Source organism: Leopardus geoffroyi, chromosome C2 (assembly GCF_018350155.1).
Source record: "Leopardus geoffroyi isolate Oge1 chromosome C2, O.geoffroyi_Oge1_pat1.0, whole genome shotgun sequence".
NCBI lineage: Eukaryota > Metazoa > Chordata > Mammalia > Carnivora > Felidae > Leopardus > Leopardus geoffroyi.
Window position 1 is genome coordinate 79,566,415 of NC_059333.1, and position 12,988 is coordinate 79,579,402.

At 38.9% G+C, this 12,988-nt stretch overlaps 1 protein-coding gene across 6 annotated transcripts in view; it reads right to left on the reverse strand.

Moving 5' to 3' along the window:
• Positions 1-12,988, reverse strand: part of LOC123611099 (LIM domain containing preferred translocation partner in lipoma) — a 680,366-nt gene that overhangs the window by 376,584 nt on the left and 290,794 nt on the right. For all 6 annotated transcript variants that reach the window (XM_045502614.1, XM_045502618.1, XM_045502617.1 and 3 more), the window contains one exon: positions 3,293-3,405. In XM_045502614.1, the coding sequence (XP_045358570.1) occupies positions 3,293-3,405 (113 nt within the window). The remainder of the gene's footprint in view (positions 1-3,292; positions 3,406-12,988) is intronic.

Consider the following 12,988-nt stretch of genomic DNA (forward strand, 5'->3'; position numbering starts at 1 on the left):
TGCAAAAAAATATGTAAAAAGTGTGTACCAGGTAAAAAACTACAGGACACCAAGCAAAACTCCAGCAACGCCTAGTCCTTCAAAATAAAACCATATAATCCCGTCATTTGAACCTCAGAGACTTACAGGCTGATGGAAGACTAAAGCAAAGCCATGTGCAAGGCCATCCGGTACAACAGGAAGGACAAATCCAGAAGTCAAGGTTTCTCAAAATGAGGTATGGATGATAGGATCCATACCTTCGTGAGACTCAGTTTCTCCATCTGCAGACACAGGGAACTAATCCATTTAGCAAGTCCCTGAAGAGGCTGTAACTAATGGCTGGCGCCAGGGTTGGACTAAATGATCTCTAAGGTCCTTTTCCGCTCTGACAATCTTAAAATTCTATAGTCGTACTTAGTAGACATTATTTGGACTCTGACCTGAAAATCTGGCTAGAAGCATAAACAGACTTCTACATAAAAACACATTCACCAGCTCTCATTTGGACTTGGCAACCTGAAGTTTCACCAGGGCCGAGAGGAAAAAGTGCAAAATTTTCTCCAGCGATTACCTTACTTTGGGCTCTATTATACAGTTCATATTCCAAGGTGGTGCAACTATGGCCAGAGCAGGGCCAAGTCGCTATCATTCTCACACAAGGGACGGGCATACCCCTGTGCTTTTGAACTTGCCAACAATCTTCCATATCTTCAAGAATAACACGCCTCTCCTACCAGATGTGTCCTTTCCCATTTGGCAAACTCAATTTTATTTTTTATCCTTCCTTCTGTTTTGCAAAGAACATAAGCCAACATGGCAACCGGCGTTTTGTTTATTTCCTTCCTTATAAAAAACAAAGTCATGGTTTTGGTACATTTATCAGGAAAGGTCCATAGAGGAGAAGAGTTTTTGTAATTTTTATGAAAGCCCATGTTTGAATTCTTCTTCATTAAACCTTTTGGCAAAGCCTTATCATTACCACTGTTGTTATTTTTATAGAGTGATAGTTACATCAAAATATCTGGACAGCCATTATAGCTTGCCAATTTCAATTCCATCTGTATTTCATTTGGTTACTAGAGGTAGTAGACAGTTACCTTACTTTTAATTATGAGAAAAATCGGACTCAGCGTGACCTGTTGAGAATCACGTAACTAGAATAAGCTGTTCAAAGAACAAACAAGTCTTCTGTCACAAGGTCAAACAAGCTTTTAAGAACTGAAGATTTAAAATGCAACAAAATAGCTTCTATAACGTTCCAAGAGAGCAAATAGACTAAGTGAAATTTTTAATTACATAGATTCAACAATATGCAAAGAATAGCCCTGAACCAAATAAGAGCAAAGGTATATATAAGACAAATTTAAGAGTTTTTTTGTTTTTTCGTTGTTAATAAAAGATGACTAAAAATAAGGAAAATTGATCATATTATTTCTATTTGCCAAGGGACCTATCTGTTGCATAAAATAAATATAAACTTTGTAGGATTCCTATCCATTAGTGGCATTTGAGCTTTGATTTTATTAGCTTACAACATTTTATCAGCAAGATTTTATAGGAAAATCAAGATTTTTGTAGGAAACCCACGATATATATATCTAATACATAAAATTTTTAATGGATTTTGAAAAATCTAGGTTCCAAACGGACTTGGAGGCCACTGGTTATAACTGGAACTCACTAATTTTAACTTCTCAATAGTACAAAAAGCTTCTTCTATTACTTAAGTTCTAACATATGAAAATATACTCCCAAGAAACTCACATGGTTTACTCCCTTCTCCCCACTCCAAATCGTTGCTCAGGTGTCCCCTACTCAGCAAGGCCGCTGGATCACCCTTTCCTCCAACCCACAGCCCTGATTTCATTCTAATGTTCTTCGTAATCAATGTACCTATTTTGTTTACATCCACCAGTTTTACTAACATGGCAGTTTCATGCGGGTAGAATCCTGTCTGTCTTTTTCACTACAGAATTCTCATGCTATAAAAGGTACGCACACAGGCACACAGAATATTTGCTGAATGAATGAATCACTTCTTCCTTTGTCTCTCCCAACCTGAAATTTAGGTGAAAGAAAGCCAGACAATGGACTGAACCATTTAAGCAGTGATTTCCCATGGCTTTTCTTCTTTAAAACTTACTATGAGGGGAGCCTGGGTGGCTCAATCAGTTGAGCATCTGACTTTGGCTCAGGTCATGATCTCAGAGTTCGTGGGTTCGACACGCGTCAGGCTCTGTGCTGACAGCTCAGAGCCTGGAGCCTGCTTCAGATTCAGTGTCTCCCTCTCTCTCTGGCCCTTCCCCCACTCGCTCTCTCTCTCTCTCTCTCTCCAAAAATAAACAAACATTAAAATCTTTTTAAAAAAGCTTACTGAGGGAAATTGTAAACATATGTAAATGTAGACGAAATACAGATAGAATCAACCTCCCTCCACACACTCAACAATTACCAACTCATCACTAATCTTTCCTTCACCTATTTTCTCGCTCATTAGCTCCCTATTCTTATTATTTTGAAGCAACTACCAGACACCATTAATTTCCTCCCCAAATATTTTGGATATATATTTTTCCTTCTATATATCTATAATAGCATCATCACCCCTAAAAGACAACCATGATTCTATAACATTGCTATTTAGTTTTCTCTCCTGATATGAACAGCAGTTAGCTGCCTAAATTGTGGCATCTGGTCACCCGTGCCTCTACAAGGTTACAGGCTGAGAAGTCCTTCCACTGTTGCTTCTGATTCCAGCCGTGGGTTGCGTGCAATCATCACTCCCTGGAGCACAGCACTTGTATAAGATCGATACATCCTATAATGTGCATCCCTAACCCCACTTGACCCCGCTCAGAAAAGAATATCCCAAGAAGGTTTGCTGGCGCTTTTGCTAGAAAGATGTTGCTGGCCAATTAGGACCCACAGTGACCAACCAGAGCCTTAAAATATCACTCTTACCCACGCAGAATGCAATGTTTGTGGATAGAGAAAGGAGGCAATAAAAAAGCACAGTTGGTCCCTGGGATAACAAGGAAATGTGGAATTCTCAAATGGAATTCCTAAAAAATGGCTTTCAGTTTCAGAACAAAATTAGTAGGTGAAAGGATTTCTAGGGCTTCAGAATGCAAGCCAGCAGAACTCTGCAAAGCTTCAGTGGGGCGTGTTGCATTAAAAGTACCTTAGCTCTTTGTGAGTTGTAAAGCTCTCTTTAGGCTCTGGATAAATGTTTATCCACCACAGAAACAATCACTGAATTCATGAGCTTCCTAGCATGGTTTATTAACATGACTTCCACCACAGATCTTACCTGTGCCCTGAAAGCACCTTCATCAAGGGGTGGTGGAGGAGGGAAGTTTCCAGAGCCAGACGGAAGAGCACCAGGATCATCTAGAGGTGGAGGTGGGGGTGGAAGAAAATCACCTACAAAAAGGAAATGCATACATGAAATTAACATAGACGCAATTTTGTAGGACTCTTAAAAAACATATATTTGCTGGCATTTTACTGCTTTTTAATTGGCCTTGACACATCATTGTTTTGTCTCAATGGCAAGTATTCCCTATTACAGTTCCCTTCAGTTAAATTGGTAGCCTTAATTTTGAGAAGAATAAGGACAGGAGTTGATACTTAGAAGTGAAATAAAAGCTAGCCTACAGGAGGAGGAGTTGGATATGTTTAGCTTGAACAGGGAAGGTGTTCAGGGTGGTGAATTGCTGAGGTGGGTAAGACTTGGTACTTACCCTCAGTAAAGTTTTCATCAAGCAGAGGCAGAAAAAATGTACCCACAGATAAAGGAAAAAGAAGATACAATTTATATAGATGGAGAAACGAACTCTTCTGGAAGCTAAGAAAAAGGAAAACTTATGCCCAGGTAGAGCAACAAGGAAGGCTTTTACCAGAACATTTAAACTGCCCCTGAACAGCAGTTCACAGTGACCAACGAGTCCACTCTTGGCAGAAAGACAGGGGAACAAAGGCATAGCTTAAAACATCTAGGGCCTAGAGAATAAGGAGCGAGTCATAATACAGCATAAATATAGGGATGTAAAAGAATACTAGTGAACAATAAAACTAAGTGCAGTGACAAAAACAATTTTTTCTTTAAGTGTGCTGCACATCTAGTAAGTAGTCCAAATTTTATCATGCTTGCGGTGGGGAGCCATCAAGCATTTCTGACAAGAAAACATTTGGTTGCAGTATGATTTACTAAAGACTAATCTAAAAGCACAAGCAGGGCAGACTAGGAGAAAGGGGAATAAGAAACCTCCGATATCAAAATCTATATACAATCCAGGCAGGAAGTGATGAGGGGTGAGCCTATCAAGAAAGTTCAACATCATTGCCCAACGAGAAGAGCATACCAATGTCGTGTTTTTGGAAGAGAGCACCTAATCTCTAAGGTCTGAGGTGCAGACATAAATCTAAAAGCTCTGTGGCTTCATGGTATGGAAATTTTTAAAAATATTTTGCAAGAAATTCTATTAGGAATAGGAAACTTCCATTAAAAAAAATCTGTTTGCCTTTTTTCTTTTAAAAATAATATTTTAGATAACAATAATAAGTAATATTAATGAATAAGTAGCTTTTCCTTGCATTTCAGTTGCTCAACACTTAGCAGCAGGGCAGGAGTTTCTGTCACTCAATGAGTTGCTTTTGGGTAGAACCAAAATACCATGATTTAAGCCTTCAAAAAAAAAATCTAAACTGCACAAAAGAAGGATGATGGCTTGGATTTCATTGTTCTGATACACCTTGATTCATTGTCTGATGGTTCCTCTGGCCCCTATTTGCCTTAGAAATAACAGACTTCAAGTTGGAAGAGTAGCTGTCTAATCTAGCTTCCAGCCATATTCAAACTACAAAGCAGTGAAATACACTATATTTAGAGTACTCTGCTTTTTAGACTCCCACCATGCACCAAACCACTGTGCTAAGATTTTCATAGGCTACCTATTAGTCCTACAACCCTCCGTCCTGATGGTTCTCGAAATTTATAGAGGTCATCAGGATCTCGGAAAGGTCTGGTAAAACATGGATGGCTGTGTTCCACCCTCAGAGTTCTTGATTTAGTTGGTCTAGGGTGGGACCCGAGAATTTGCATTTATTTTTTTTTTTAATTTTTGTTTATTTGTGTGTGTGTGTGTGTGTGCGCGCGTGAGAGAGAGAGAGAGAGAGAGAGAGAGACAGAGAGAGAGAGACAGAGAGAGAGAGAGAGAGAGAGAGAGCACGCAAGCAGGCAAAGGGTAGAGAGAGAGGGAGAGAGAAAATCCCAAGCAGGCTTTGCACTGTCAGCACAGAGCTGGATGCGGGCCTTGAACTCACGAACCGTGAGATCATGACCTGAGCCAAAGTTGAGTCAGATGCTCAATCAACTGAGCCATGCAGGTGCCCCCTGAGAATTTTCATTTCTAATAAACTCCCAGGTGATGCTGATGCTATTGGTCTGGGACGACACTTTGAGAACCACTGCATTTCAGCCAAGTATTATATTGTTCCTATTTTAGACCCTATAGGATTAGAAAGGTTAAATGACTGATGTCATATAGAAATATTTCTATTTCTCTTACTTTTCTGGGTGTGCACAACTAGGGACGTGCTTTGTCCATATCCTTATTATGATTATAAGTCTCATAAACCTTCAGTAACTCTACCCAGTAGTTCTAAACACTGGCTACATACTAGAATCACCAAGAAAGTTTCCTAAAAATGCCAATGCCCAAACTCCATCACGCCAATTGCAATCAGTATCTTGGGGATGGGGGAAAGCGAGTTGGGGGAAGGCATCAGGTGCCAGTATTCTTTTAAAACCCAAATGATTCTAATGTGCAGTCAGAATCAAGAGACTAATTTGACCTTCCTTTGGCCAAACACTGCACTGAAAAATATTTAACACCTGCTAAGTAAAAATGAATTGTCACCGAGTTGTTTTCTGCCTTGGAAAGTCAAAACATACAAGAAAAGGGCTCACAATGAGATCTTGAGTGATCAGCGAAGGAGGTCTAGGTTGATGGAGACTAGTCTTACTAAATTCTAGTGCTCAACCTCATTTTCTGGTCCAAATGTTCTATCTGGACCTAGGTCGTCTTCATGCATAATTTAAAAGACAATTTCTGAGCACCTTCTTATCCTTTACCACATTTTATTATGTCACAGAGAAATGTCAGAGCATTAAACAGGATAAGAAGTAAATAGAATCTGGAGATCATATTATAAAGTTAGAAACAGAGGCCCGTGAAAGGGACATGAATAGTCCACATTCTCAGGAAATTAGTCTTAGAATAAAAAATACAACTGGTTGTCTCTGCAGTCTCTTCCAACCATAGTTGATCTTTGAAAAACATGGGTTTGAACTACATAGGCTGACTTACAAATTTTGTACAGTACAGTCCTATAAATGTATTTTTCTTCCTTATAATTTTCTTAATATTTTCTTTTCCCTAGCTTACTTGATTATAAGAATACAGTATATGACACATATAACATACAAAATATGTGTCATCTAACTGTTCATATCAGTGGTGAGGCTTCTGATCAACAGCAGTTATCAGTAGGGGCGCCTGGGTGGCTCAGTCGGTTAAACGTCCGACTTCAGCTCAGTTCATGATCTCATGGTTCGTGAATTCAAACACCACAACGGGCTCTGTGCTGATAGCTCGGAGCCTGGAGCCTGCTTCAGATTCTGTATCTCCCTCTCTCTGCCCCTCCCCCACTCACACAGTGTCTCTCTCTCTCAAAAATAAAATAAAACATTAAAAATATTAAAATTTTAATATTTTAATAAATATTAAATATTTTAAATTTTTAATATTTTTAATGTTTTATTTTAAATATTTTAAATTTTTAATATTTTTAATGTTTTATTTTATTTTTGAGACAGAGAGAGAGAGACAGACAGACAGACAGAGTGTGAGTAGGGGAGGGGCAAAGAGAGAGGGAGACACAGAATCCGAAGCAGGCTCCTGGCTCCAAGCTTCCAGCACAGAGCCCGATGCGGGGCTCGAACTCACAAACTGCAAGATCATGACCTGAGCGCCGAAGTCGGATGCTTAACCGACTGAGCCACCCAGGCACCCCAACAAATAAAAAAATTAAAAAAAAACAATAGTTATTAGTAGTCAACATTTGGGAGAGTCAGAAGACATATGCAGATTTTCAATGGCATGGGGTCGATGCCCTTAGCTCTCTACCATTCAAAAGTCAACTGTATACCTTCCTAACTAAATTTTTGTCATAAAAATTAAATATATAGTGAGGCACAAGTTGGTGACAATCCTGGGAGGGTGAAAAGGAAGACAATGCATTTTTAAAAGAAATGAGTTGAAAACAACCAAGATCTAGACTATTTATTCTAGGCTGAAATTAGATTAAGATTTTTAAAAGTTCTAGTAATAAGCTTATAATAATTATCACATAATTTGCAGTTCTTCAAGCTCGACCATCATAGGCTTCTTCCTTCATTCTTTAGAGTGGAGCTCACATTTTAAAATGTGTAAAAAACAGATACACACATTGATAAAGGATAGAAAATAGGTCCTGTGGACTAGTCCATAACTAGTTGAGTTGGTAGGAATGAAAAGCTCTTAATAATTACCTTAAACCAGACTAAGAACTATTACAAGATTTCTGATTTATGGGTCACCATTTTAATAGGCCATTAAACAAAGGAAAATGCTTCTAAGTTGCAGCAAAAACAAATCCACTTAAGAGAGAAGTCATATTTCCATGTTTAAGTAAGATGGCAAAATGGAAAGAACAAAAGAACAGAGTGTGTGTGTGTGCATGTGGGAGCGTGTGTGTGTGTTTGTGTATGTGTGTGCTGTGGGAGGGGAACCTTTCCATCCTTACAGATGTTTTCAAACAATGAAAGAGCATCTGGATGGGGCGCCTGAGTGCTTCAGTAAGTTGAGCGTCCGACTTTTGATTTCAGCTCAGGTCATGATCCCAGGGTCATGGGATCGAGCCCCTCAGTGGGCTCTGTGCTCAGACTGCTTAAGATTCTCTCTCCCCCTCTCCCCAAATCTCAGTCTCACTCTCTCTCTCTAAATAAAATAAAATTAAAAAAAGAAAGAAAGGGTGTCTGACTTTGAAGCTTAGCTGGTGACCCTCCTAAAGAAAAACATGTATCAGCTGCAGTAACTTCCAACTAGCAATGGTTAGCTGTAGACCTTCACATTAGTGCATGGCCTGTCCTCTCTGCTTGCCAGGGAAATCCAAATGGAACTATCACACCCTATGAATTACAGGGACACTGAATAAATCAAACAGGCAAACCAAAAAAGAACACCCCCCCCCCAATCAGGCAACTTGGACAATGCAGGGATCCATAAAATCTAAGACAGAAACATCTAGTCTTAGAAGAAGGAGGGTAGTCAGAACCACAAGCCTACACCTGCTTTCCTCCTTTCCCTTCTCCTCACCATCCAAAGCCTACTCACATGCAACACACATTTATCTCTCACTTGCCAGGTACAATAGTTTACTTGAAGTTACACAGCTAGTGAAATATGGAGCTAGAAACGAATCCTCACTCTGCATTAGAGAGAAGCTAGGAAGTATCTCACTTAATTTGCTCCATATCATCCCAAACAATTCAGCTAATAGTCAACAGATTTTTGCTTTTTGTCAGGGGTAGCACCATGGGTCAGTTAAAGGGTGAATCATGCAAAAGTATATAGCCCCGATTCTCAAATACTATTTTCTGTCAACTTACTTTCACCATATAGCCTGTAATGCGTATCATTAACTTGAAAAGCCAGTTGAGGAAAATCTCCCAAGTACCCAGGGATGCATACTTTCTCCAGCTACCCTTCCCAGTATAGGGCTAAAAAGGCAATAGCATTGAGAAGCATATATGGCTACCTGCTAGGAGCTGAGTAGTTGCCCTAGTAACGTCGTTTGGGCATATATGAAAGGCATCTATCCACCTGAATGCAAAACTCACTTATCCTTTCATGAAATAAAGGTAGGCCCCCATCAGAGGGGGAAAAAATAACAAGAACTGACCAGCAAAGAAGTTTACAAATTAAGGGTTATATGTGATTGTAGTGAAAAGCCCAAAGGAATAATTAAACTCAGATCATCAGTGAAGTCTGAACTCATTTACTATAATTAAAAAAAAGCAAAAAACAAAAAAAAAACTAAAAAAGCATCATTCTTTTTCTTCTTCCAACATCCATGTAAACCTACACACATACACAGGGATTCACACAGTAGCCCGTCTGTGCCTCACCAGCATTTCTAATACTTGGTTGCACCTAGATGTTCATGGCCATTCTCTCCTACTGAGAATGGAAGCTCCTAACCAATAGAGCCCACTTATAATTTCTCATTCTATCTCCACATCTTGGCATAAAGTTTGGGCTACTCTCAGTAAACGTACGCTGAATAACTATATAAGAAGCCATTTCATCACTCAATTGATGTTTGTTTGGTTGAATGGCCTGATGCCTTACATGTTGTTCAAATGTCAATGTTCAAATGGCCAAGGGTATCTAGATAAAATGCAGACTCTGATTCAGCAGCCGTGGGGTGAGGCCTGAGGTTCTGCATTTTTAATATGCTTGCGGGATGATGACGCAGATCCATGCACAGTACATGGAGGGACATGGCTTTACGTCTCCTTGGGTTGGCAACTGTTGCTTCTCCAACTTTCTGATGGGGATAATTTTTGGTTGTTTAAGGAAATAAACCCCTTAAGGTACATATAAATAAAACCACTTAGGGACTTCCCAAGTTAAGTATTTAAATTATGAGTGTACAAGAGATTGGGCTGGAAAACACACACGCACACACATGTGAAAAAATACAATTACAGTGACCAAGTCGTAAGCTTTGAGTAAAAGCAGTTATTCGTTTCCGTTTACAGTAATGAATAGAGCATGGAAATATGTTCAAAAGAAAAGAATACAAAATGCCAAGCCTAAAAACTTGAAAAACAAGCCACAGCTCTACCCTTTACCTGAGAAAGGGCAATGCTACCATCTCAGGGTCAGGTTACCTCACCTATGAAATGAAGATAACAATATCCACTTCCCTGTGTGACTCTGCAGATCAAAGCAGTTAAAACAGTGACTCTGAACCTTTTTTGACCACAACCCAGAGCAAAGAAATAACCTTTTATATCAAGCTGCAATACTACCTGCTTGGACATGTATATCTGAAACAAGGGTCGCATGAAACCATACTTACCACATGGAATGCACATTGAAACTTCTATTATATGTATTTATTTCAAAAGTGTTGGTTATTCCTAGTGGAATAACCACCATTGAAGTAACGGTGACCCACAAATGGGTTTCAACCCACAGCTGAAGTGTCACCAATCTAATTTCCATATGACTTGTACAATGCCTACGTAACAGGTGACGATTCTTCTTGCTTTCCACTTATGCACAAGACGGCAACTCAGCTGCCTACGCAGGAGGCCAGGTCTGAGAAGGCAAAGCTCTCTGCATAGGTTGAGTAAAGACGGTGAGCAGAAGATAAAGCAAACGTGACAGGAGCAGCAGCCTCCGTAAGGTGACTGAGTTGTGTCACCCTTATAGCATTCTCCTCAGAGAGGCAATTTATTACAAAACAAAGCAACTAAAGACCCTTTGGAATTTCACCCTCAACGCCATCTTCTCTTTATATTAAACACACTTGCCACCAAGAAAACTACACCAGAAAGCACACTGAGTAAAATACTTTAAAAATGGAGCATTCTCAGGGCACCTGGCTGACTCAGTCAATAGAGCCTGTGACTCTTGATGTTGGGATCGTGCGTTCAAGTCCCATATTTGGTACTGAGTTTACTTTTTAAAAAATGAGGCATTCACGGTATAGGACAAAATGGATAATGGTATCATTTGTGTGATGACATATATGCTTGTGTTGTCATGAAGTATGTTTTACATGGATTCCTAAGAAATTGTTAACAGCAAGTTGCCTCTATGAAGAAGCTAATTTTGCCACTAGGGAACAAGAGTGGAAAAGAAATTTACTTTTCATTATACAAAATTTTAGCCTGCCATTATTTTACCAATTTATATACATACATATATATTTTTTACTTCCAGTATAGTTAGCATACAGTATTACATTAGTTTCAGGTGAACAGTATAGTGATTCAACAATTCTATACATTAATCAGTGCTCATCACGGTGAGTGTGCTCTTAATCCCCATCCCCTATTTCACCCGTCCCCTCTCACCCTCCCTTTGTTAACCATCAGTTTGTTCTCTGTAGTTAAGAGACTATTTCGGGGTTGGTCTCTTTTCTCCTTTGTTCATTTGTTTTATTTCTTAAATTCCTCATCTGAGTGAAATCATATGCTATTTTTAAAATCACATGTATACACAAAACCAAAGAGAAATTTTCTGTACCTAGAAATGTGTCACCTGCAAATATTGAGCTGAATAAGATTTTCAAAACCACCAGGAAATACTGGGACATGGCAGAGGTCAAAAAAAACAAACAAACAAACAAACAACATCAAGGATAAGTCTCATTTAATGCAACACCGCTCAGACTTCTCAACCTATTTACGATCCATTGGTTGTAGCTAAAAATATGAAAGGAATTGCCCTGATCTAATCACCATGTTGTCTGCAGTAGAAAGAGGATAAAAAGCCAGCTGATTCCTAGAACCAAAGCCTGTGTACAATCTCAGTGTGACCTCTGTCCTAGAGAGCGATTAAGCCCCGTGGAGCTATTAATAAAGTGGGTTCCTATATTCTCATTCTGCTCCTGTTCCTTGAGTATTCAGCCCCTTTAAGAACTCTCTGGGAGAGGGGATAATTATGAGGGCAAGGCTAGGCATTCTTGGTTCTCTGTCCTCCTCATCCAAATGGCAACACCACCAGCTCCATTAAAAGAGGCATCTTCATCTGTCAATGAGAAGACATGTCACCTGAACCAAGTGATTCCAATTCTTCAGCTCCAACACTTGACATTTTTGGAGTTCGTGCTTTTATTATACATTAGAAAATTCACCTTTCTATTCCTTCCATTGTATTTTCTGCTGCTTAACTAACACACAAACGGTTGATTCTTATAGTACTTAATTTTCAAGGCAACATCATTTAAATGAGAGAACAAAGATTAAAAATAGTGACAAACGCACTATTGATGATGGCATACGAAAATTCATACTTTCATATGCTATTCATATATAAACAGACGAATGTTCAGGATAAGACTTTTCTCAAGAAAATCTGACAACAGGTGTCAAAAGCCTTAAAAATGTGTATACGCTTTGATACAGCAACACTACTTTTAATAAATTATCCTACAAAGAAGCGACTGAGGACTACATAGAGAAGCATGTTAAAGAATCTCCATCACAATGAAATATAATAGAAATAATCAGAATGTTCATCAATGAAGTACTGGTAAAAAAAACCAACTGTGGTTAATCACACACTGGTAAACTGTGTAGCCATCAAAATGATGATGTTGATCTAGAACTGACATCAATTTATTCATTGATTGAGTACCTCTTATGTGTCAGAAATCATTCTAGACAAGAGGGTGGAAATCAAACAAGAACAAAAAAATATATAAAAAGTGCTGGACTCACAGAATTTATATTCTATCAGAAGGAGAAGAATACTTAAAAAATAGATTAAAGAAAACATAATATCAAATCATGATTAGCACCATGGAAATACGGAGCAAGGAAAATCAAGGGAGTACTAGGGTGGAGGTGGAATGCCACAATTTTCAAGAGAAAGGTTAGGAAATGCCTAACCAATGTGGCATTTGAACAACGACTTAATCTAGCGAGGGAGTGAGTCATGGAGTATCTGGGAGAAGAACATGAAAAACTTTGACATATCATGTGAGGAAAAAGGTGGGCTACTGAATAGCACTTATCACATGGTCCTATTTTTTTTCTTCCTTTTATTCCCTCTCCTTTTGATTCAACTGTTCTACAATAAATGTGAATTACAGACATGCATTTTTTAAAAATCAAAAGGAAGACACTGTGAAATGAATCGCAGAATCTACTCAAACCCAGAGT